General features: G+C 31.0%; 9 protein-coding genes across 9 annotated transcripts; 3 read left to right on the plus strand and 6 right to left on the minus strand.

Annotated features, from left to right (window-relative positions):
* Positions 1–326: 326 nt before the first annotated feature.
* On the minus strand, positions 327–3,719 carry adprt1B (polyADP-ribosyltransferase; the record flags this gene model as incomplete). Its single annotated transcript, XM_020580874.1, has 8 exons — positions 327–411; positions 497–521; positions 806–842; positions 1,298–1,928; positions 1,985–2,876; positions 2,945–3,072; positions 3,129–3,361; positions 3,426–3,719. 8 exons carry the CDS (start codon positions 3,717–3,719, stop codon positions 327–329), a joined length of 2,325 nt encoding a protein of 774 aa, XP_020428459.1.
* A 206-nt stretch (positions 3,720–3,925) lies between these two features.
* Positions 3,926–6,995, minus strand: PPL_10093 (uncharacterized protein; the record flags this gene model as incomplete). Its single annotated transcript, XM_020580875.1, has 5 exons — positions 3,926–4,072; positions 4,139–4,649; positions 5,001–6,507; positions 6,600–6,833; positions 6,893–6,995. The coding sequence occupies 5 exons, from the start codon at positions 6,993–6,995 to the stop codon at positions 3,926–3,928; spliced, it is 2,502 nt and encodes an 833-aa protein (XP_020428460.1).
* Positions 6,996–10,411: 3,416 nt separating this feature from the next.
* PPL_10094 (uncharacterized protein) lies at positions 10,412–12,909 on the minus strand (the record flags this gene model as incomplete). The annotated part of the gene is made up of 2 exons (XM_020580876.1): positions 10,412–11,046; positions 11,118–12,909. The coding sequence occupies 2 exons, from the start codon at positions 12,907–12,909 to the stop codon at positions 10,412–10,414; spliced, it is 2,427 nt and encodes an 808-aa protein (XP_020428461.1).
* A 1,041-nt stretch (positions 12,910–13,950) lies between these two features.
* On the minus strand, positions 13,951–17,860 carry PPL_10095 (serine/threonine-protein kinase; the record flags this gene model as incomplete). The annotated part of the gene is made up of 10 exons (XM_020580877.1): positions 13,951–13,997; positions 14,170–14,191; positions 14,963–14,986; positions 15,220–15,495; positions 15,525–15,783; positions 15,866–16,004; positions 16,068–16,241; positions 16,316–16,619; positions 16,726–17,292; positions 17,840–17,860. 10 exons carry the CDS (start codon positions 17,858–17,860, stop codon positions 13,951–13,953), a joined length of 1,833 nt encoding a protein of 610 aa, XP_020428462.1.
* A 235-nt stretch (positions 17,861–18,095) lies between these two features.
* Positions 18,096–18,491, plus strand: PPL_10096 (sulfiredoxin; the record flags this gene model as incomplete). The annotated part of the gene is made up of 2 exons (XM_020580878.1): positions 18,096–18,325; positions 18,380–18,491. 2 exons carry the CDS (start codon positions 18,096–18,098, stop codon positions 18,489–18,491), a joined length of 342 nt encoding a protein of 113 aa, XP_020428463.1.
* Positions 18,492–18,540: 49 nt separating this feature from the next.
* Positions 18,541–20,219, minus strand: PPL_10097 (sugar transporter family protein; the record flags this gene model as incomplete). The annotated part of the gene is made up of 4 exons (XM_020580879.1): positions 18,541–19,228; positions 19,291–19,558; positions 19,612–19,902; positions 19,964–20,219. 4 exons carry the CDS (start codon positions 20,217–20,219, stop codon positions 18,541–18,543), a joined length of 1,503 nt encoding a protein of 500 aa, XP_020428464.1.
* Positions 20,220–20,957: 738 nt separating this feature from the next.
* Positions 20,958–23,187, plus strand: dgtB (glycosyltransferase; the record flags this gene model as incomplete). The annotated part of the gene is made up of 7 exons (XM_020580880.1): positions 20,958–21,700; positions 21,883–21,926; positions 22,014–22,155; positions 22,224–22,460; positions 22,530–22,809; positions 22,891–22,950; positions 23,098–23,187. The coding sequence occupies 7 exons, from the start codon at positions 20,958–20,960 to the stop codon at positions 23,185–23,187; spliced, it is 1,596 nt and encodes a 531-aa protein (XP_020428465.1).
* A 999-nt stretch (positions 23,188–24,186) lies between these two features.
* PPL_10099 (CAP domain-containing protein) lies at positions 24,187–24,747 on the plus strand (the record flags this gene model as incomplete). The annotated part of the gene is made up of 2 exons (XM_020580881.1): positions 24,187–24,239; positions 24,345–24,747. The coding sequence occupies 2 exons, from the start codon at positions 24,187–24,189 to the stop codon at positions 24,745–24,747; spliced, it is 456 nt and encodes a 151-aa protein (XP_020428466.1).
* Positions 24,748–24,987: 240 nt separating this feature from the next.
* Positions 24,988–25,456, minus strand: PPL_10100 (LIM domain-containing protein; the record flags this gene model as incomplete). The annotated part of the gene is made up of 3 exons (XM_020580882.1): positions 24,988–25,144; positions 25,288–25,363; positions 25,435–25,456. The coding sequence occupies 3 exons, from the start codon at positions 25,454–25,456 to the stop codon at positions 24,988–24,990; spliced, it is 255 nt and encodes an 84-aa protein (XP_020428467.1).
* Positions 25,457–25,889: the final 433 nt, after the last annotated feature.

The following is a 25,889-nucleotide window of genomic DNA, read 5'->3' on the forward strand; positions in this document are numbered from 1 at the left end:
TATACCACTGACGTATGTATGCTTATCGGCATAAGGATTGACCAGATACCTGGTGCCATACCGCACCATCGTCACACTCGCCCCTCCTTCAAAGAGATTAGTCTCATATCTCCCGCAGATCCTTTTACGTGCTATTCCACCTACTGGAATCGAACACACGCCCTTAAGGTGTCGCCAAATGTAATGAACGGAGGTATATACCACTGACGTATGTATGCTTATCGGCATAAGGATTGACCAGATACCTTATGCCATACCGCACCATCGTCACAGTGGGGAATGTCTTTTCATTTTCTTCTTTTATTTTGTAGAATTGTTAAACAATTTCATTGTTTCACATAGAAATAAGTTGGAACTGTTATTACTGTTAAGTTGAGTTGGAATTTTCTAAATTGGATGTAAAGTATCTTACTATCTTAAAAAAAAAATTTTGTTTTCACAATTTGTTATTTTTTTGTTCTTATGTCATCTATAAACAAATATAGAAAACAAATACATAAATATGATAGCGATCATCCATTCTATAATGATATAAATATTGGTAGACACTTGGGAGGAAAACAAAGATGTATAATGAATGATGATCTTATCAAACAAACAATAGATCATGTCAATGCAAATCAAAACGATATCAATGAAATCATGATGATTGATTATGATCTTGAAAATAACAAAAGTACGATCAAGTGTGAATTTGGTTTTGTGCAATGGTGTAGAATTTGACTCTATTGCGTCGTTTTCCAATCATTACAACAGTGTGCACAAGAATATGTGCGAGATATGCTTACAATCATTCCCTACCTACCGATGGTTAGATTGTCATCTCTTAGAGACACACGACACTCTATTCAATACATTAAAACAAAAAAAAAAGATGGTAATAATATTTTTATATTTCATTCAAGAAAATAAACTTACTGTTTTATCAATCACACAGTTTGAATGTTTTGTAGAAGATTGCGAAACTTTTTTCTGGAATGAGAATGATAGAGTTGAACATCTGATAGATCAGCACAAATTTGAAAAGAATTTCGCTAGCCAATATTCAACAAAACAATCTCATATCTATACCCCTCCAATACTCAATATCAATAATATCGATGAAGATATGACAATGTAAATAAATTAATTATTTCAACCATTTTTAAAATTGTAAAATCTTTACTGCAACGATATTTTTATTAGTTTGCGATGATATAAAGATAAAGTTTGCTCTGCAGAGATCCATTCACTTTGAAAATGTTTACAATTTTATTTAATAATCAACTTTTACAACAAAAAGATATCTAATTTTTACTTGTGATACATCATAGACAATGTATTCATTATGGGTGCAGCTTGTACTTAAACTACTGGCAACCATTGGTCCACGGAATACTGTGATGTCTTGATAATCATCAAAAGTTGCAGGTGCTCTCATTCCCAAAGCTTTGGAACTATGGTATCCAAAGGATGCTTGCTCCATATATTTATCATTTGAAAGGGGTTCTGACTGGCCAAGTGCAACCTCTGACAGAGCTAAAATAGCATATGGATAGTCTTTCATTGTACCACAATATGAAAGCGAGACACTGATCGAGTCTGCAAAATAAACACCTTTTCCAAAACGAAGTCCTGTTTTTGGAGCTTCCGGTGGACTGATTCTTAATCCCTTACCCAAGATACCAATCCAATTCGGTGCTCTAGATCCATGCCACAATAAAACTTTGTTTGGATTGTGATCCCATTTCGAATAAGCTTCGCTTTCACCAGTTCTTTCAACTTCGAATATGTTGCAAACAGAGAATTTCAACATATCAGGCTCAGCAGTTGAGAGTGCTAATTGCTCTAAATAGCTATAGTTGAATGAACCACTTGCAAGAGGTTTCAAATCGGTATTTAAAGTTGAATAATTTGAATCAAGAGAATTACCTGCCGCTATCGAAATTCTAAAAATTTAATTAGCAAACATGGAAATATCAAAAGGTTTCATTATTAATCTTACTTTTTTAGATTATTGGCAATTTCAATGTCGGCCATCGTGTCAACCATTTTAATCTTCTCAGTCAACATCTTGATATTATCGATGAGGATTGGTATACCATTTCCAAAATCGTGAGGAATCAAAGTGTAGAATCTGTTCGAAGCATCGACAATCTTTGATTTCACTGGACTTTCGCTTTCCAACTCCTCTTGAATCTCTGTAAGTACAGAGTATGCAGATTTAATTTGTCTTTGACTAATTTTACCCAATGGCATTTTCTCAACACTCAGCTTCATGTGCTTGAGATGAGCTTTAATCAAATCGAAATTGTAGATAATCTTTAGCAAATCCTGTGTTTCGATTGGCAAGCTGCTTGAATAATTGTTGAATGCTGATTCATCTGGTTCGTTGTTGGCTGCGTCATTTGATTCAAATGAACTGTCCTCCAACTCGACCATAAAGTATTTGCCTGGTAACTTTGCATATTTACCACGGTCGTCCCACTCATAGCCAGTCTTATCTTGGAAGTGAGTCTTAAAGAACTTGATAGCATCTGCAAGTGTAGCGAAAGGATCTACAGCAGTTCCACCAACTGAGGTACCAACTCTTGCCCACTTTCTGAATACATGATACTTTGAAGCAGAGAGCTTGATCAGTTGTAATTTATAAAGACTGTTCTTTCCAGACACCATATCAGCAAAGATCAAGGTGACATTATAGGCAGTGTATCCATATTTGTCGGATTGCTCTACTTGAATAGTGCCCTTGCTATGTGGATAGTCAGAATCAATTGCCAAAAATATTGATCCCTCTACTGGTGGGAATGCTTTGAAGGCTATTATTGGCGTTGTTGGTGAATCAGCGCTATCATCAGTATTTCCACTCTTATTGTTGTTGTTTGGTGCTACATAGTCTAAATATAAAAAGAATTAATATCGAAACTAAATATTCTCTATACATATGTAATTGGTCATTCGTTACCTGTTAACTCTTCATATGGATGTGCGTGAGGGAATGTATATTCCGATAAATACTTGGATTTAACATCAGATGGGAATGAGAATCTATATCTCTTAATGCTTGGACCATACCAATCACATTTTGTGTATCTATATATGATTATTTAGAAGAGACAATATATTGGTTTCTTTATCAGATTACTTACGAAGTTACCCATCCTCTGCAATAATAGTGATTACCATCATACAAAACCGAGAGGTTCTTGCAATTTGGACAAGGTCCAACCCTTCCATAGGCCATTCCATCAGCAACAAAATGTAATACCTGGGCAGGTGACAAATTCTCCAGAGTGTAATTGTGTGAATAGAGCTTCTTGATCTGTGCTGGCTTTAAATCATCGCCAAGTGCATCTTTAATTTTCCAAATATCATTATTATACTAATGAATAAATATATTTTAGTTATACATGTTACTTATGATAAAGTCTTATTATTGTGGTTACATTTTGTTTCTCGAGTGCATTTTGAATCGGAGTTGTATCTTTTAGAATCTCTCTAACTTTGATAAAGTCATCCCATCTTAACATATCGAAATATTTAAGCTGGTTGATGTATTTGACTCTGTCAAACTTATAGCATTGTAAGTGATACCAACTTACGTCATACCCGTCGAACGCTCTGCTCTTGGTTTCCAAGCCGATTCTCAAATCATTCAAGGCAATCGGTGCACGGCACTTTTTACAAGTAGATCTATTTGACTTTGAATATTCGATTTGTTGTCTTAAGTCTTCCGACATTTCTAGGTTTGAATAAAAATATAATGAAGTAAAATAACAACAATAATGTTGTTGAATAACAATAGATCAACTTGATTCATGAATAATTTGGTTTTAATTTGTTTTTACCAAGAAAAAAAAATTTATTGGAAAAAAAAATAAATATCAGTTGATACAATTTGATTATATGATTTAAAATGGTTCGAAATTAGAAAGTTGTGATATTATTATATTCTTGTTGATAACCATATTGCAGTTTTTGTACCAATTTTTACCAACTCTGAGAATGGTTTATAGAGTGGTGCTAGCTCTGCATCATGATCAATACCTATATGCATATGTTCCATTTCATCATCTCTAAATTTTTTGATTACCTGTAATTTTGAATGATTAGATAAAGTAAACTTTGATTTGTTTGATAAATTTAATTAATTAAATACCTCTTTTAGCTCTGGGTCATTAATTTCATTGTCATTCAGCTGACGAAGTTGGTCATTGTAGTGCTCGGCAATAACAGTTTCAACGGCGACCGTAACTGCCATTGCAGCTTCTTTTCCCATCATGGCAGAGACATAACCCAAACCGAAACCAGCAACATTCCAAATGGGTGATAAGACCGTGGGTCTAACTCTCTTTTCGTATATAAGTTGGTCAAACTTTGCTTGGTGCTCCTTCTCCTGATCAGCCATCTCTTTGATCAATGGACCGACAGCAGTGTTTTTCAAAACTGCCAATTGACCGTCGTAGATACGTGATGCACCAAACTCACCAGCATGATCGACTCTGACTATACGTTCAATAAGCTCTCTTTGCTTTGTCGTTATTTTTTGACCATTATTCTCATTTAAATAACTATTTAGTTTGTCTCTAACGTTATCTTTATTGTTGTTATTGATATTTATATTAACATTACTACTGCTACAATAAAGTCTCTTACAAATATTTGTATTTCTGTTAATTAATTTGATTGATGATTTCATTTTCTGAATGTTTTCGTATTAGTTTTTTTTTCAAAGTTTGAAAAAAAAAATAAGTTTTCAGAATACTTGATTGCATTAATAACAACAAATAATTAATCATGATGAAGACTTCCAACAACAATTTAGTTGTTTTTTTTTTTTAATTAAAATTATACAATATTTTATTTAAGTTTTTTTTTTTTTTTTGAATTAAAAATTCCAAAAGTATGATATTTATATTAATCTTTCATTCTACTAGATTTTGAATTAGACCTGAAGGATTTTCTTTTGGATGTGTATTACATATGGAGTCTTAATTTGGTGAATATATGGTACTATTAACTTGACAAGTCTGGCGTGTTGGTTCTCGTCAGCTACGTCAAGAGCGGTTTGAATGACAAAGTTTGCATATTTATCTTGCAACAACGTTAGAATGTCGACCTCGGTCAATTCTTTTACGATGGACTCATAGGTTTCAGTGTTGGCAACCTGTAAGCACTTCTCAATTACGTTGGAACTAAACTTTTGTACAGAGAGCTCAGCAATATTTCCAATGACACTCTTGATGAGCTTGGTTGCGTATGCCTTATTGTTTGTGAGGAGGTGTTGAACGACGTAGTTTCCAAATTGATCTTGTACGAGTTGGAGTGCGTGGTTGGTGATCGAGTCGATCAATTTCTCCAATTGTACCTTGTTGGCGCAGTCAATAGCTCTATTTACGACGGTACAACCTACTTTGTGAGTGCAAATCTCGATTACATTCTTCATGATAGCATCGCAAATGAATTGGTTGGTCTCGGGAGAGAAGGTCTTGAGGAATGATTGAATGAGATAGTTTCCTTTGGCGTCCTTTGACAATGAGATGACCTTGTCGGAGATCGAAGCAATGATGGTGTCGACTTGCTCTGGTGAGAGGAACTGTAAAACCTTTTGAATTCCATGGATACCATAGATATGGCAGGCAAATGTTTCAACCTTGGGTGCTATACGATCGACTATCATCTTTCTCTGATTGTTGTCACAGTATTTCATGAGTTGTGGAATGAGATATTGTCCGTAGGGATCGACCATCAATTCTATCAAGTGCTCATAGACCTCTTTGAAAATCAATGTTACATGTTCGGCATCGGGCTTCTCCTCAAGCTTCTTTTGAAGGAATCTGCAACCGGCTTGGTATTTGGTCAGGTGATAGATCTGTCCAGTGATCTCCTCGAGACTTGTAATCTTCATTGGCAATGGAGAGTCTGGTCCAATTGAACTCATGGAAACAGATTTTGTCATTGGCTTTCTTGGTTGGTTGTCTGTGGAAACCAATCCTTTCTTAGTTGGTGATACATCGTCTTTCTTTATGGCTGTAGTGGTAATATTTGTGTTGCTACTAGAAGATTTAAGAGGTGGTTTGGAAGAGGTTTTGAGTGATTCAAATGATGATGAAAGATCTTTGTTTTTAGCAATGACTGGCATCGATGGTGACTTTTTCATTTTTGAACCACCAATGGCAGCTGTAATGTTGGAAGACGAGTTTGATGGTGAGATGGTGGTTGGTGTGAGAGAAGTTGGTGTCGATGAGGGTGTCGATGATGCAGAAATCGATGACAGATTGAGATTGCTCTGTGATGGTTGTTTTCTTGGTGATTTGTATGCTGGTGGAGTTGGTTGAGGCAATGGTGTTACTGGTATTGGTTGCGGAGTTTCAATCTTTCTTGGTGATGATCGCAATGGTGGGAGCTGTCCACTTACAACTGGTGTAACATTTGATGAACCACCAGAAAAGTATGAATTGAACGGTAATGGTTGCTCAAGGAATGAGAAACCTTGAATGGGTGGCACTCTAGGATGTACATAGTCTTCTAATAAAAAATTAAAAAAAAAATATATATATAAAAAACAAAAATTATTAATGAATTGATTAATGCTAAATTATTATTATTCTAACTCTTACCAAATATTTTACCATGTTGATGCTCAGCAAATGTTTGCTTCATACTACTGATTAGACCATCATCATTCGAACTAATAATTATACCTTTTAGTCTTTGAATGATACTGATATAATCTGAGATTTGTCTTTCCTTTGGATCAAATTCATGATTAAATATGTTTCTGCTGTCTGGAATTTGGTGGTGCTGTAATGGTGGTTTCTCCTTGCTTTGTTGGTCAAATTGCCTTAAATATTCTAGAGTGAAATAGGATTAGAAAAAGACTGTGAATAAATCAACAGAGATAGAAGCTTACCAGAAGTATAAACCAATTTCTTCTTTTTGTCAGCATCGTTGCTAGAATAGTCATCTATATTCTGCAAATTAATTGAACCCTCAGAGTTTAAAACATCTGTCATTGTTCGAGAAAAGAATATACTATCCAATGTTGAAAAAGATTGATCAAAATACATTTGTAGTAGGATTAAAAGAAAGAATTAATATTGATTGAACTCTGAAGTTGTATTAAATGGTAATGTTATTATTGTTGGTACAGGAGTGTTGTTGCTTAAAGTAATGATATTGAAATGGTACTGGAGGTGGTATTATTGATTTGAGCAAATAATAGTTTGTATAAATATAGAAAACTATTGAAGCAATATTATTATGATTTATATATTTATATATTCAATGTAATGATAAATAGAGCGATGCTAAAGTGCAAGAAATAAGTGTACAAAAAACGATGTAATATAAACCAAGCAAGGACAATGAAAAATATTTGATATCGAATCGTAATAAAATAATATTAATGAAAATAAAATATAAATTGTCGTTGATGTAATGTTAAAAACCTGGTGTTTCTGTGAGAAGAATGCTTTGACAGGTGTTGTAATATTTAATACAATGATACAAAACAATAATTTATTATTGACTATACGATAAAATGATGTGAATGGTTGTGGTGGAAAAAAGAGAGATGTGAAAACTGTGGTTATTAATTATATATTGTGGATAAGTGAATAATGGGGTAGAGTGGTAGTGGTGTTGTTGTTGTTGCTGTGGGATTATGAAAATTTAGAGTTGTAATGGAGTCAGTCAAAACTCTTATGTAAATGTCGAAAAAGTGTTCATTATACTGGCTGTGTGTTGATTGGTTTGCAAATATATATATGCTGTGAATAATAACGTGGGATGATACAACTGTTTATACAACTATCCACACACCACACTCACACACTTGATAATCTTTGAGATATGTATATATTGAAATTTGGTTGGTTTATAATTTATTTATATAAATTAGAGTAATAGTAAGTGATTATTGAGAATAGAAAAATAAAGTGGTGATAGATAGAGGCAGTGATATATATATAAGTGAATAATGATACAGTTTTTATCACTAATATAGTAATAGTAATAGCAATAGTAATGGTATAGAATAGTGATAGTAATTGTAAGCGATGTGTTGATTCGAGAGAAATAGGTAAAAAGAATTGAGAGAAAGGAATGAAAATGTTTTATTAAATCACAGCCAAAATCAATTATATTTTTTTGCTATTTTTTTGGTTTTTTTTTTTTAATTAATTTGGTTATTAACATTGTGTGGTGTTTTTTTTTTTTTGCTTTGGTGTTGTTTAAATGAGATATAATTAATGATTGGGGATGTTAGAGTGTTTAGCAAGTTCATTGAGTTATTTGTTTGATCAATGGGTTATAGGTACTCTTGAATTCAACAACATGATAACTAACCAGATTAATTAAAACGGATACATTTTAAACGAAAAAAACTGTGTTGATTTAATGTAGAAACTTTTTGATGACCAATAAAATTACAATGAAAACAAGATTCCTCTTTAACAGTTCATAAAGAAAGTAAAATTTGAAAAAAAAAAAACAAAACAAAAAACAAAACAAAAAAAAACATGTTTTGGTAGTCAAAAGTTTTAATTTTTTGAGAAGTTGATCCTGTCGTATGTGTTTGTTGTAGTTTTAGTTTACATACCTTTATATTAAAGAAGTTCGCTTTTGATTATATAAATTACTGCTACTTTATGGTTGAAATTTGATTCCGAATCGCCAATGGATTTTGATATTATATGGTAACAAAAAAAAATAATACACTAAACTGTACTGGTTGTATATTTAAGATTAGTCAAAGGTTTGTAGTGGTGAGACAAGTATTATTAAACAATTGTTGTATGTATAGAATGGTGATAAAAGTATTAATATAATAGCGCTTTTTTTTTATATTTATGTTTTTAACAAAGCTAGAAATGAATTTTTTTAAAAAATTTAAATAAAAATAATTTTGATGTCTAAAAAAAGTAACCAACTGAATTAAATTTCTAATATCTAATGAAAATTAAGATGAAGAAGATTTCTACAATCTTATTGTGTATTCGAGGATGTGTGTTTGTGACTACAACGCTTCTATCTGTATTAAGTTTTGTGAATGTAAGTTTAAATGGTGTTTAAAGATTATTATTGTGATGGTGCTATATTGTATGTTTTTAATCGAAAGCTTTTATTTTTGTTTTTTTTTTTTTTACAACAATTACTTTTATTTTTATTTTATTTTTTTGTTGGTATTAAAGAGCTAGGTGTGTGGTCTTTTTGTTTTTTATTTTTTATTTATTTTTGTGTGTTGCTCTTGGTGTTATTTGTTTTTTGTATTTATATGTACAATTTTTTTTAAAAGAAAGATAACATGAATAATAATAAGAGTGTTTGAGGTGTTGTTGTTGTGTTTTTTTTATGATAAAAATAAAAAGTCAAATAAATATATATAATGTTTGAGGTACTGTACCCTTTGTAATTAAAGTAAATAAAATGCACAGAACAATAAGGAATCACTTTTGTTTGGTTTTTTTTTTTTTTTTTTTTTAAATATCAAAAATATATTTTTTTTTTTTTTATGCACACGACGCAGTGTTGGTATGTTCTTAAATATGGTAAATTTGAATTTAATAGATAGATAAAAAGACACGACTAATATTTTTTCGAGAGATGTGGTAGACTTTGACAAAAGACTAAACTGGGGATTCATTCACCACTAAAATTCATGTGTATGTGGGATGGAGCAGGACTCACCACATTATTACCCCCCAATTCTTTATTTTTATTTTCAAATTTGGATTGAAAAGATCTGAATTGAAAATTTTTTAATACCATAAAAAAATACAGATTTGCAAAATTGTGACCAAATTTAGAGTTTTTTTTTTTCGCTGTCGGAGACAACAAATAAAACCCAATCAAAATCTTATTCTTTTATAATTATTTCATTCTAAAAAATTAAATTAAATATAAGAGATAATTAAAAAAATTATAATATTTTTGGGAATAATGATCCCTAAATAAGGTCAGACTAAGAAATAATGAGATTGCGGGGCAACATACAATAGAAAAAACTAGTTTTTGTCAAAAAAAAAATCTAAAAAAAAAAAAAGAATCGATCATTTCAAATAAACAAGATATTATTGTTTTTTTTTTTGTATGATTTTATTGATCAATAAAACAAGAATCATTATGATTTTGATTGAATTGTGTGTATTTTAAGAACGAACGATGGTTTGATCAAAAAAATAATCAATTTTTATGGATTTATTGTTATGTTCAAAACGAATAAATCATAAAGATTTTCAGTGGTGGTAAACGAAAAATGTGGTTATTTTAAAACGACAATTATTGAATAAATATAATAATGGTTTTATTTTTTTAATGAAAAAACGAAAGAAGAATATTATATATTATTTATTTATGGCGGTTTCACCAAAGAAATAAGTGATGATCGTATTTCAGTTGGGGTTACTGCATACTACTGATTGTAAGATTATTATTTACGGTGGAATTCACAGGCACACTTGCAGTCTGGGATGACCATCTGCCAGTTTGGACAGGTTCCGGCACATCCACCAGCTGGTGCCTTGATCGAGAGATTACCAGATACATTTGGTGCAGAGATCAAACGAACGATTTCAGCAGCAGCTTGCTTACCAGCACCGGCGGCCAAAGCACCGAGATCGGCAACACCGTTCAATACACACTTACCGGTACCGACGATCATTGGTACGACGGTTCCAGTTGCTTGGTTGACCTTGGCAACGAGGTTACATGTTGGTTGGAGTACAATATCACCATCGATGTTCAAGTTGGCATTGATGTTGTTACCCAAGTTACAGGTACCACATTTGAGTGCACCGACACCATTGACAGTACCCTTTACCAAATCAAGTGTCTTGGCGGCGTTGATACAACCACCAGCATTCAAGTTGATGACAGAGTTGGCATCGTTTTGACTGAACTTGTCTGATAAGATGTTACATGGTTTGTTGATGACCATATTACCATTGTTGGTCAAGGTGTGGATGGCTGTTTCGGCATCTACAATCAAGTTACCACCCATATCAACCAAGACGGCACCATTGATATTGGTTGGGGCTCCAAAGTTACATTTACCAGTCTTGGTAACTATATTGATTTCGAGAAATGATTAGTTATTATGAATATTAAAATATGCTAATAGCTATTTAGTTACATACCTGAAAGGTTAGATGGTTGTGAACCGGAGCATTTGAGACCAGAGAGGAGGTTGGTTTGACCGTTAACGATCAAGTGAGCATTGTCAATGAGTTGGTTGACACCATTGAGATTGGCAAGACCGTCAATCTTGAGAGCACAACCTTTGTTAACGTTGAGAGCAGCTTTAGCATCAGAGTTAATGTTGTTACAGGAATGAGTTCCAGCACCGTTCAAGTTGAGGATAGCGTTGGCATTGAGATTGGTGAGACCCTTCAAGTCAGAGACAGAGTTGAGATTAACTTGGTTGGCGACATTGATGATTGGAGTCTTATCGGCACAATGGATACCATTGTTCAAGTTGGTGATACCATTGAGGTTCAATTTGGCACCGGTGTTCAATTGGAGAATGTTATCCAAATCAACTTTGTTCTTCAAGTCGAGGAGTGCGTTGGTGATGGCGGCAGTTGAGTCCTTGCTGCACTTGAATGGACCGTTGATGATCGAGTTACCACCGTTGATGTTCAAGTTGGCACCAGTGTTGAGGTTAACAGAACCGAGATTGGCATTGTTGTTGAGGTGACATGTGGCCTTGTCGAGGTTGATAATGGTTGAGAGATCAGTGTTGATACCCTTGTTACAGGTGGTAACACCATTGGCGAGATTGAGGATTGACTTTGGACCGACGGAGATTGGTTGAGTGAAGATGTTGTCTTTGTTCATGTTGACCTTACAGTTGTCGAGAACCTTGAAGATCGAGTTATCAGAGCATTTCATACCACCGAGCAAGTTGGCAACGGCGTTAGAGTCGACGATGAATTGGGCAGTGTTGGCGAGGTTGATACCGGCGTTACAGTCAGCCTTGGTGGCGACCTTGAGGAGACCGTTGTTGAGGAGATTCAATTTGGCATTAGCATTGGCTTTGAGGTTGTTACATTGGACATCGGTGTTCACATTGACAGAACCGAGACCGTCCAATGAGAGATTTGGAACTTTACATGGAGCATTGAGATTCAAGATACCGTCGACAACCGACAATACAGAGTTGAGATCACCAGTAAGACCATTGAGTGCACAGGTACCCTTGTTGACGATGAACTTGGCATTGGCGTCCAAGTCGAGTGGAGTTAAAATCTTGGAGTCACCGAGGATATTGGCAACAGAGTTCTTGAGCATGTTGACGGTACACTTGTCAATACATTGGATACCTTTGTTCAAATTGACGATACCATCGACCAAGAATTTAGCGGTACCAGAAACGGTTGGAATAGCATTGTAGATACAGTTACCGGTGTGTTTGATGATACCACCGACAATGTTTGGAATACAAGTGGAGGCACATACCAAGTTGTTGACATTGAGTTGACCACCCTGGAGTTTCAAACCACCAGCCAAGTCCAAACCGGCGATATTGCAAATACCTGCCTTGAGTAAGAGACTACCATCGACCTTGACGTTCTTGCAGTTGGCAATACCGGCGACTGTGTCGATAACCAATTGAGCGTTTGGTGCTACGTAGAGAAGTCCATTGAGATTCAAGCCAGAGGCAAGGTTTACAACACCGTTGGAGATGTTAAGACTCTTACAGGTCAATGGGTTTCCAATAGTGTAGATGGCATTTTTGGCACCGTTGATAATGACGTCATCTGTGGCTTGGAGTGCACCTGCAATAGTGGCGAGCATCGAATCGATCTTGCATGGACTCAATGGAGATTGTGCACAGGAACTGCCATCAAAGGTGACAGTTTTAGCACTGACAGAAGCACTAATTAATAGTACAGCTGCGAATAGTGTAATGAAACGACCTAAATACATGATTGTTTTTTTTGTTTGGTATTGATACAACAAATGATAGAATAAGTTATTACAATATTAATGATATAAATATATAAAAGATACTATATATATTAAACTGGAATGATCTCTATAATTATTTTCCAATTTGTTAATAATATACTTTTAATGAGATTGATTTAGAATGGCATTTGATGTAGCTTTAAATAGTCGTCTGTAATGCTACACAAATCAGACAAACTGTGTCGTTCTACCCAAGAAAAGATATATTTTTGATGACTAAATGATTCAGCTACAATCTTTCAGAAATAATCACAACCCCCACTTGTACTACTCTCTCGCCACTCTGAATTGTAAATCTTTAGTGCGATGCATGGGAAAACTAAGAGCTCTCTCTACACATATAACAGAAATTTAATTACACCATTTAATTTCACAAAAAATTATTATCTTGATAGCACAGAGCAAAAGAGATTAACATCAAAAACAAATATTTTGTGCACTTGCTCTGTTTGTGTTTAATGGAGGTGTGCATATCATACAACTATACAATTAAAATAAGGATAATTTCATTATTTCATTGTGTGTATTATTCTCAACAACATCAAAACAAAACAAAAATAAAATAAAAAGAAAAACAAACCAGTATACTACTCTACTTTGTTGATGGACAAGTTAGTTCTTGAGTTTAGCAGGATTTTAAATCAACCAGGAATTAAATTCGAGAGTAGAATTGACTAATCCAACCATAATCTTTAGAATTTCAAGTGACGATCTGTTTAATTGTGTTGCAAACACTCACATTCTACCTCTATATTAAAGTGATGTATGGCGAAGCAATTCTCCATCAATATCTCTTGTTGTTGAGTGTTTATAATCAAATGTATAATCACCTGACTATTGATTTTCTACATTCCAAAAGTATAAAATATAATGTTCCAATTAAAATATAAATCGTAATAAAAAGACAACTATATTTTATATATATATGGGTTATGTGTGTATTGGTGGTGTGGGTGATTGTGTTCAGTTGTTAGATGATGTGCTTAGCTGTTTATTGTTTTAAGCTAAAACAATGTGGATACAAGATAGAAAGCTTGGGAAAACATCTAAAGAATTTGAAAGTAGATTGGTACGTAATAAATACATCGACACACTCGTCAACAGATGTAACATATCAGATTTATTTCTCAAGTTTATTTTTTTATAATTTAAAACAAAACATCCAAAATCTGGATTGTTCAATCCACAAAACACTGATCATCATATTAATTTTTATACAACAATTTAAATTGGAATATAACTAATAAAGATAAAAGGGGGGGTTATTTTACTTTGTTTAATTGATCAATGTTTTGATATGTTACCGATACCTATCGGTCAAACATACAAACAAAAAGAAAATAATATTAATAATAAATAGATAAATGGGGTAAAAGAGAATAGATTGTTGTATGTGAATTGAATTCAATATCACAAAAACTCTGCAGTGTGTGATTGTGTGTGTGTGTGTTTATTTATTGTTGTATTATTAAATAACCACATGTCTTAATCATTCCAATTCCAACAGCCGATGATAACAAATTGAATCAAATCAAACAATATATATAACATACAGATATAATTTTATTATATATAATGTCAGTTGTTTTCATAAAATTCAGTTAATTTGTATTATTTTACACTTACCTATTGAATTTATTTATAGGTAGTTGATCATTTTAGCATACAATTCTAATTTTAATATGTATATTATTACTTTTTTTTTTTTTGAATGAGAGAAAAAAAAATAATGAATAATTAAAATTTGTATTTTTAAAAATTTTATTGAGTGTTTGAATATTCAAAGATTTAAATATATTTTAAATTAAAAGATGAGATTGATAATGATCAAAATTTAAATAAAATAAAACATATTTTAATTTCAAAGTGTCAACCATTATGTTTTTACTTAAGTTAAAACAATTGGTTCTATACTTTGTTACCAGTTGACATAGGGACCATCACACAGTTTTAAGTTATATTAAATAAGAATGTCTTAATGTATTTTGATGATCAATTTAAAATGATATACTTCCAATAGGAATTGATTTATTCTCTTGAAAAACAGAAATAAATTAATATCAATTACCTTTTTTGATTTTTTAAAAGTCAATTAATTATTGTTAATTTTGTTGTTGTTGTTGGTCAAAATAATTTAAAATAGCATCATCATAAATAAATATGATTTCAAAATATTAGTTCGTTTAAATATTTTATTTGTTTTTAATAAATAAGTTCTTGCCACTAGTTGATCGATCTTGTTGAGTTGCTTCTTGTCAGTGGTTTAACAATTGATGAAATAAAATCAGGTAACGACTTTGTAGTTGATCGAGATGGTAATTTATGACTATCATCATCATCTTCTTCTTCTTCTTCGTCGTCATCATCATCATTCTGGAATTTAGAAGTGCTATTGTTATAACTATTATTGTTTTGTTGTTGATTATTATTAATATTATTATTATTATTATTATTAGAAGTAATAGTAATTGGGGTATATAGCTTTTTCTTTAATGATTCTGATCCAAGTACACCACTACTCTCACTACTACTACTAAGATCATCCTATGTATATATATAAATTGTATTAATACTTTAATAATGAAATATTCGAAAGTTTTATAGATTCTTACCATTGAGTTAAACAAATCAGAGGTGATAGCACAGTTTACTTCTTGCTCTGTAACTGATAGAATGAAATGATCACTCTCTTTCATTGGCAACGTACCATTCATTGTTGTCCAAGTATGATTCTTTATATCTTTAATCGTTATTCTACTTGATGGATTCTTATCTAGCAATCTTTTAAATAGATCAATTAATTCAACCGAGATTTCTCTTGGAAATGTTACTCTAATTATAACAAAACGATCGTTATTGTTTCAGTATGATCATTTCAATGAATATCAAAAAAGATTACCATGATTATACATACTCCTGTGTTTGTATTATTGTATAAATAGCCATTAAGTTGTTTTGATTACAATTGAAAGGTGTCGTTGCAAATATTAGACAATACAAACTGACACCCAATGCCCAAATATCGACAGCTTTTCCTGATATATTCGATTGGTCTTTAGTTGTAGTAAATAAATATTAATAATTGTTTCATATTATTATTAACAATTGATGTTTACCTTCTTTACATAACTCTGGTGCTAAGAAAGCAGGACTTCCTGCAGAGCACTTTAGAATATCACTGTATTCAAAGATATGAGAGACACTGAAATCTGTAATCTTAACAACACCGTCCTTATTTACTAATAGATTCTCTGGTTTAATATCTCTATGAATAACCTTTTGTTCATGTACTTTATAGAGTAATAAATTGTTTGTTAGGAGAATACTGTCAGCACTTTAAAGATAGTGTTTGTTTAGTACTTACGATACTCTAATCCATAGACGATATCTCTAAAATATTTTCTTGCTAGATTCTCAGACATACAGTTATTTCTAGCGAGGTCATTGGTGGACATGATTGAACCTCCTTCGATATATTCCATCACTATATATATACAATCCTCATCGGGATCGTTTATGACTTCGTACAATCTAACTACGTTGGGATGATTCATTTTTTTCATGATTGCTATCTCTTTCATCACCTCTTCATATGCATTTCCACCACTAGACTTTAATCCAAAGTTTTGTCTACTCTTTAATTTCAGCTTACTAAATACTTTGATTGCCTAGAGTCTTAAAAGTTAGATATGATATCATAATAATAATAATAATCAACAACGATATTAATCTTACATAAAACAAATTTGTATCTTTATGAAAGCATAAATTTACTTTTCCATATGATCCAACACCCAATCTCCTAACAATGACATAATCGTTTACCATTTTATATCCATTATCATCTCTGCCAGTGAGTGCTCTCATTGTCTCAATAGTGTTGCTTCTTGGTCTTGTACTTTGATTCGGTGGTAACAATTGCATTGTTGTTTGTTGTCCAATCTCAAATGAATGTATTGGTTGTTTATGAGTCGAGTTGGAAAGAATAAAGTCGCTAGATACTATTGATGGCGGAAGTGTAGTAGGTGTAATAGTGTTGGTCGGTGTGAAATTAGTTGTTGTCGTGGTGGTTGTTGTTGTTGTGGTTGTCGTATATACAGTAGTGTGATAATTTACAGGTCTAGCAAGAATGTGTGGTGAGGAGAATGTTGTGTTGGAGTTATTGTTGGTGCTGGATGTTATTGGATAGAGTTGCACTTGTTGTTGATTAATTAGATATCTACATTCGGGAGCAGCAGACCTACTAGCACTGGTGTCTTCAAACTTGAATTTATATGGTTTCTTAAAATCGAATCTGGTGACAATCTTTGACTTGAAACCAGACTTTGATTTTGTTTTTATCTTTATGAATTTGAATCTTATCTTCTCTTTGAAAGAGGAGGGACAATCGGTGTAGATCCCTCCTTCAGTTTTGCTACATAGACACCCCACTTTAAAATGATTCCAATAAGTTTTAAAATAGAAAATTAAATTAAAAAAAAAAAAAAATCTAAAAAAAAAGTAAAAACAAACAATATCTTGGGAATAGATAGATGCTATTTAGTTAAAATAATAATGAAATTAAAGATATTGATATATTTCTCTAAATTTTATAACTACAACAATCCTTAAAAAAAAAAAAAAAAAAAATTGTGTTCATCTTAATTTATTCCATTTAAAAAAATTAATATAATTAAAAATGTCGGGGTACCTAAGGTATTAATGTTAATAAGTGTTTTTTTTAACCCAGGTTAAAAAATTTTGGTAATGCTCAAAATGGTGTTGAAAATTAAAAGAGAAATCTCTATTATCATTACTGAAAATTTTTTATTTATTTTTCTTTTTTCTTTTTCTTTGTTTTTTTTTTTAAAAAATTTATTTATTTCAAAAATAAGATTAAATAAAATGCATTATCTTTTTTGAAAAACATTTCACATTATAAAACTTATAGTGATGAGTTATTTTTGTAAAAATAAAAAAACAAGATGTTGTTATTTGTTCTGTTTCGTTTTTTTTTTAAAGAATTCCAGAACTTTATTCTTTTTAATTTTCCTTTTTTATAAATATGTTGTTGTGTGATTAAAATCATTTAAGATAAATTAAAATATTTCTTCAGAATAATAATATTACTTTTATATATCTTAACAAATAATAAAGAAAATAAAATGAGTGTTTATACAAGATTAGTAACAGAAACAATGATGCCAATTTCGGTAATACACCGACCTCTACCATCATACCTTGATGAGGAAAAAGTTTTGTCGCTGATGGAAACTTTAAAGAGTACATATTCATCATCAGGTTCGGAAGAGGTACCTCCTATCGATGTACATTATATCAAAGGTAAAAATAATCCTTCAAATAACTATTATTTATCATTTGGTGGATGTCACAGGTAACTATTTTATCATTTAGTTTGTAATCTCAAAAATTATCTAATTTATAATAGATTTGAAGCACATAAAAGATTAGGTTTACCAACAATCAAGGCAAGAATTGTAGAGAGTACCCCAGACACAATTAAAGTTTATTTAGGTAGCTCCACGCCTGAATTCCTCTAATATTAATCTTAAGATTTTTATTGTAATAAACTTATGTATATTAATTTAATTATACTTTATCATTATTTTTTTGAGGACTTGATGTTATTATTTTTGTTGGTGATTCATTTTCTTTGATGAGCATTTTATATAGTTCTTCGATTGGTATTCCTTTGGTCTCTGGTACAAAAATGGCAACGAATAACAAACAGAGTAAACAGGATCCACTGTAGAACCAATAGAGTCCAGAATGTCCAAGTGCTTCAACAAGTGGTAAATATAACACATTGGCTAAAATATTGGCAAGCCATGTACCAAGGGTGGCGATGGACATGGCTTTACCTCTGATCTTATTTGGATAAATCTCGGATGCAATAATAAACGGTATCGATCCTAAACAAAGTGAAAAACTAATCTTGAAAAGAATCATCGATACTACTGCAACAATTGAAAGTGTTCTTGACTTGTCAGATCCGTCATTCCAAAAAGTATAACCCAATACAACTGCACCAACGATCATTCCTGATAGGCCTATATATAACAATGGCTTTCTTCCGAATCTATCAATAGCCCATAGAGATATTAAAAGCATAATGATTTGTGGAATACCTATTAATGCTGATAGTAACACTGCCATTGAATGGTCGAATCCAGATTTCATTAGAATGTCAGCACTATAATATACTAAAGAATTGATTCCAACGAATTGTTGGAATGAACATAATGAAAATCCAATTAAAAATACTCTCCAATATTTCCTAATTAAAAAAAAAAAAAACTAAATAAATAATAAAGGAAAATGTGATCTAATTAGTATTACAATTTAAAAAGCTGTTGCCAAGATTCATTTTCTTTTTGGGTAGATAGATCATTTTGAATTTTTTGGATGAGTGATTGAATTTCTTCGGATGATTTTTCAGCATTTAGTTTCGAGATAACAAGAATTGCTTCCTTGGTTTTATTCTTTGAAAGTAACCAACGTGGTGATTCAAAAAACCAAAAACAGAGTATCAATTGAATCACACCTGTTGCTGCACTAATACCAAAAGTATATCTCCAGCCATTATGAATTCTATTCAAACCAAATGCTTTTTAAACTATTAATAAACAATAAGAAAGCTTAATTCAAATGATAAATTACCAGCTAATGATGAAGAAATTACACCTGAGGTTACAGAAATTTGTCTAACAACACCTAACGATCCTCTTTTCTCAGGAGGTGCTATTTCAGCAATATAAACAGGTACAACAGCACTTCCAACTCCAGCTGAGAATCCACTAATAAATCTTGAAAAGTAAAAGAATGGTAAATTATAAGAAAAACTAGAAAGTAATACACCAATAAAAATAAGAATGTTATTATATATTAAAGTGTTTCTTCTTCCCAATTTATCCATAAAAAAACTACTACTAAATGATCCAACCATTCCACCTGTAAAAAAAAACAATTTTAATATGTTTACAATGATATTATTTTTTATCAAAATATATACCTATAAGTAAAACTGAAACAAATAAAGATTGTATTTGTTTTGAATAATGATAGTCTTCATAAATTTTTATAAAAGTCGGTGCCAATACTCCTGTGGCAAAACCATAGTAGAATGTACTAAGTACCGCAACAAAAACATTGAAATATAATCTAAATATATATCTCAGGTGAGATTCTTTTGTAATTCTTTCTGAATATCCACTGGATTGTAATTGATTATAGGAATCTATTTTTTCTGTATCATGATCTAATGTCATAGTTTTATAAGTGATATTGAAATGTTATCTTTGTATTCAAGACAACTTTGGTTTAAATAAAAAGGAATAGAGGATACAAAGAATAAAACCTAAATCGTAAATACTAAACGAATGATTTGCATTATTGATTGGTAATATCGAATAGATATAATTATCTATTTTCCCAATGAAACACCAACAACAATCTACCTGTCAAACTATGTGAATAGTGTTTGGTAATAAAATTATTCTTTTGACATTCACACATGGTAAAAAAGACAAAATAAAATACAACTTGAGTGTGGGGGGTTATACTAATAACTTGCAATGAACCACAAAAATAATATAAATTTCAATAAATAGATTAATTAAAGTACAAACTATTTTTTATCATAAGATTGATAAATCACTAATTTATTTATTTTAAAAATGATTATTGTTTTTAATATCATCTAAAGATTAAAAAAAAAAAAAAATTAACATCAATTTCAGACTTTCCAAAATTATAAATTTTAATAAATTAAAGTCCGAAAAAAATATGCTGGAATCTTTTTTTTTAAAAAAGGAATTTGATTCTTTTAAGGGTTGTTCCATAGTGGAAGATGTAATTATTATTATTTGCTTATTTTTATAGATTTTTACAAGATATAAATAGAATGGTTAACAATACCAAGTTTAATATATTAATATCGACTAAATCAAATCTAATAATTAAAATAAATAAAGAAATAAATTAATTAATTAAATATATAAATTAAAATGGAATCAACAACTGATAAACAATTAATTGCTTTGGTAACTGGTGCCAATAAGGGTATCGGATTTTACACAGTTAAGCATCTGCTTGACAAAGGTTATTTAGTGTATTTGGGTTCGAGAGACGAGGAGCGTGGAAATAAAGCCAGATCTGAACTTCTGGTTGGTCGTGAGAATAAAGAGCACCAACTGAGAGTTCTTCAATTGGATATTGCCAGTGAGACATCGATAGAGACTGCCGTTGCTCAGCTGATTAAAGAGATCGACCATCTGGATGTTCTCATCAACAATGCCGGTATCGCAATTGAGCCAAAGGGTGCAATCGATTCGGAACTCTCAAAGATGAAACAAACATTCGAGACAAACTTCTTTGGAACTGTCGTTCTCACACAAAAGCTGATTCCACTCCTGCGAGTAGGAACCAAGAAGAGTATCGTCAATGTATCCAGTGATCTAGGTTCACTTGCACTCAACGCTTATCCAGAGTATATCTATTACAACGCAACATTCTTTGCATATCGTGCAAGCAAAACCGCGCTAAACGCTTTTACAGTCGAACTCGCAAAGGAATTAAAGTCGGAATCTTTCCGTGTTAACTCTTTAAATCCAGGATTCACCAAGACCGATCTTAATCATCATCGTGGTACCAAAGATCCAGAAGTAGCAGCTAAATTCATCGCGGACTTTGCAACTCAACAAGATGGTCCAACCGCTGGTTACTTTACAGAAAATGGTTCATTACCTTGGTAATAAATAAATTGACAATATATATATATTAATAAATAAAAACAACATGTTGTATATTACAGTGTTTGGAAACTTGTGCACAAGTCTTGAAGAGATCATATCATGATACAAATCTGCTCGAGAAGTTCAAAAATTTTTTTTTTTTTTGCTTAAATTTTTTTTTTTTTTTTTTAATGATGAGTCATAAATTTTTAATAACAGATAGTTTAACAGGTGATAGGATCGGTTTATATATAGATTATTTTATTTATTTATTAATTAAAGTTGTGTATTTCTAATTAATTTAGATATATATATATATATATTAGATAGTAGAGATGTCACAACGTAAGACTACAACAAAATCATCTGGTTCCTCAAGTGAGGACAAGTACACCATTCTTCTGCCAACCTATAACGAATCAGAGAATCTTCCAATCATTATTTGGTTGATCAATGCAGAGTTGGAGAAAAAGTATGTTATTATTGTTATGATCCTTTGGATTTAGTTTTTATTTTTTAACTTTTATATATCGGATTTAGTTTTGTAAATTATGAAGTCGTTATTGTAGAAGATAACAGTCCTGACGGTACCTTGCAAATTGCACAACAATTACAAAAGATATATGGTGAAGATAAGATCAAGATTCTTTCAAGACCAGGAAAGATGGGTTTGGGTTCTGCTTACATGGATGGTATCAAGAAAGCAACCGGTAATTGGATCATCTTGATGGATGCTGATTTGTCTCATCATCCAAAGTTCATCCCACAATTCATCAAGTATGTTATTATTATTATTACTCGTCATCAATGATTAATAGTTTTATTTATAAAATCACATTAAAACAGTAAACAAAAAGAAGAAAACTGTGATATTGTCACTGGAACAAGATATCAATCGGGTGGTGGTGTCTATGGTTGGAATTTCTATAGAAAGCTAACCAGTCGTGTTGCAAACTACATTGCATCGGTATTGCTTACACCTGGTGTTTCCGATCTCACTGGTTCATTCAGATTATATAGAAAAGAGGTATTGGAAAAATTGATATCTGTAAACAAGTCAAAGGGTTACGTATTCCAAATGGAAATGATGGTCAGAGCAAATCAATTTAGTTACAAGATTGGCGAAGTATGTTAAATATTGTCTATAGATTTATCTTCATATATATATATATATGTATTCACTCATTAATCTCACTCTATTTATTAGGTACCAATTACATTTGTTGATAGAATCTATGGTGTATCAAATTTGGACTCTGGTGAAATCGTTAGTTATCTCAAAGGTGTCATGAACCTATTCTTTAGCATTTAAAATTGATCAATTATAATATTGATAAATAAATAAACAAACAAACAAACAAACAAACAAATAATATTATTAATCAATTTTGATTCTTTATTTATTCAGATTTAGACATTACCATCATCACCATCATCATCATCATCATCATTTCAACACAAATCTTTACTAAAATATAAAGTCATAATCATAGAATTACATTAAACATTGAACAATGTTGTATAATTAAAACAATTAATAATCATACTAATAAGATTAATAATCATAATAATAAGATTAACATAATTTTAAAAGAATCAATAGAAATCGATGATAATAGTAATTTAATATGATATATTAGATATCTTTATCTCATTAATATTATTTCGAATGTATATAATCTCTCTTAATATGATGATGATGATGATGATTGTGGTTATTGATAAAGTTTCGATCATGAACAGACACACTTCAATAATCAAAATTAATGAATTCAAACACAAGTCATGATGTTAAACATCAAAATAATGATATCAGATATTATTAAGAGTGATTGTTTAATTTCCCTTATAATCTGATCTACAGTGATTATATATTGTTTGATTTCATTTATTAAAAGATATCACTCTTTTCAATCATAATATTCAATCATTCAATCGAAAATAGATATTCGGCAGTAATAATAAACAACAATATTGTTTGATTTTATATTTTCAGAGAGTATCGTAAATTAATTAATCACAATCTGTTTGTTTTACATAAATAACCAATTACAAGTAATAGAATAAATTGAAATCAATCTTTTACTAAAATTAATAAAAATCAAATTTTAATAGCTGCTTGATAAAAATCGTTGTCACTCTGCTGATCATATATATTGTTGCTGTATAGATAATAGTAATTGACTATTGTGATAAACAACAAACTAAACTACCACTCACAATAACAAGTTGTAAGAGTATTAATTAAAATTCTTTTAATTATTCATTTGCTTTTGTGTTCTTTCGCTAATCCATTATTGTTTTAATAATTATAAATCGTCGTCCAATAAAAATTGCAATATATATTTAATAAAACCAACAACAAAATATTATTTGATTACTTTATTTATATTTTTTTTAAAATATTTCTAGATCAATCAAATCGAAAGAAACTTACTTTTTTTTATTTATTATTATTATAATACACTTCCAAACTAAAACAATATAAAATAAAATAAAACAAATGAAATTCTACTCTGGAGATTTCTATAGTATTATCAATATATTATTTATCTTGTTATTATTGTTTTTCAATTTAATAAACTGTGAGTCTCCATCGATTACATATCAAGCCAACATATTGGGATTACCTCGAAATTTCGTTGGAAATAAATATAACAGTCAAGTGAAATTCAATGCGAAATATCAGATCGACGTTGTCAATCAGGAGCGAGACAAACTTAATCTTACAAGAGTAGTTGAAAACCCATGTTTAAATGCAGCTGCACAAAGTCATTCCAAGTATATGGCATCGAAATATGCAGTCACACAAGACAGTGCCGAGGGTGATCTTCTATCGTTGTTGCAAGCATTCGGTATGAAAAGCTTCAATGTCGCTACCATCAACATGGGTGGCAGTTACTTTTGCGATCAAGACTTTCTAAAGGCACTATCGACAGAGCCTACCAATGTCGAAAACATGTTGGATCCAGATGTAAGACTGATCGGTTTGGCAGTGGCTGAGAGTACTAAAGGTATTCCCTATTGGACCCAAATATTTTCCAATGGAAAATGTACTAAATAATTTAATATAATAAATAATAAAGCAAAAGAATATTTATATAATTTCAAAAGAAAAGAGAGAATCTTTCTTTCTTCTTTTTGTTTGTTTTAATTTTACAAATATTTAAATATCTATGGTTATTCTTTTTGCTTTTTGCTTTTCTGTTATTGTTGCATCATACTACCACTAGGCAGCAAATCCAAATCCTTTTTGGTCCAAAGTTTTTACCATAGCATGCTTTTTGCTTCTGTTATTGTTGTTTTATTGGGTATGCATCATACTACCACCAGCAGCAAATCCAAATCCTTTTGGTCCAAAGTTTTTACCATAACAAGCTTTACAATAGGGTTTATTCTCATTTTCACAAAGATTAGTTGAATCTAAACTCTTTTTGCATGTTGTACATACAAGGCATGCACTACCATTAAATAACCAATTTGATTAATTTTTTAAAGTACATAATCACTTTATAATAACCATAGCAAACCCTTTGATCATTCTCTGTGTCACTCTACCCTACACCCCCACATTACCACTAGCATCACCAAATTCTATACATACATATGATAATCTTTACCTCCAGGTCCAAGTTTTTTTTCAGCAGCGTATACACTCTTGGCACAAAGTGGACATTTTGCTATGAAAATAGTATTAATTTATGTTTTTCTTTTTTTGTCAATACATTTTATGTTTGTTGAGAATACGTACGGGCTCCTCCAAATTTAGACATTATTATTTGTTATGTATTTAGATATATATTTAAAAAATAAATAATTGATTTTACTATTTTTAATGAAAAAATTTAGTAATAAAAAAATGAACACAAAAAAAATTTAAAAAAAAATTCAAATAAAAAATGGGTTGGGTTTATTTATGGCTTCATCTTGATCACTTTACTTGTCTACAATTATAACTAAATCATTTATAAAAACTTTGTTTTTTTTTATTTCTATAACTCTCTTATATCTGATAAACATCATATATTTATATTTTTAAGAATATAAAAAAAATTATTATTACTTAAGCAAACATATGAACCATACTTTTACAATGAAACCAAAGTTATTTTTTATTTCATTATTAGCCAATAAATCGAGTAAAATAAACTCTTTGCAGATTATAATTTTACATAAAACAAAAAAAGTATTTGGAATGATCAATAG

Source organism: Heterostelium album, assembly GCF_000004825.1.
Source record: "Heterostelium album PN500 unplaced genomic scaffold PPL_scaffold12, whole genome shotgun sequence".
NCBI classification, from domain to species: Eukaryota; Evosea; class Eumycetozoa; order Acytosteliales; family Acytosteliaceae; genus Heterostelium; species Heterostelium album.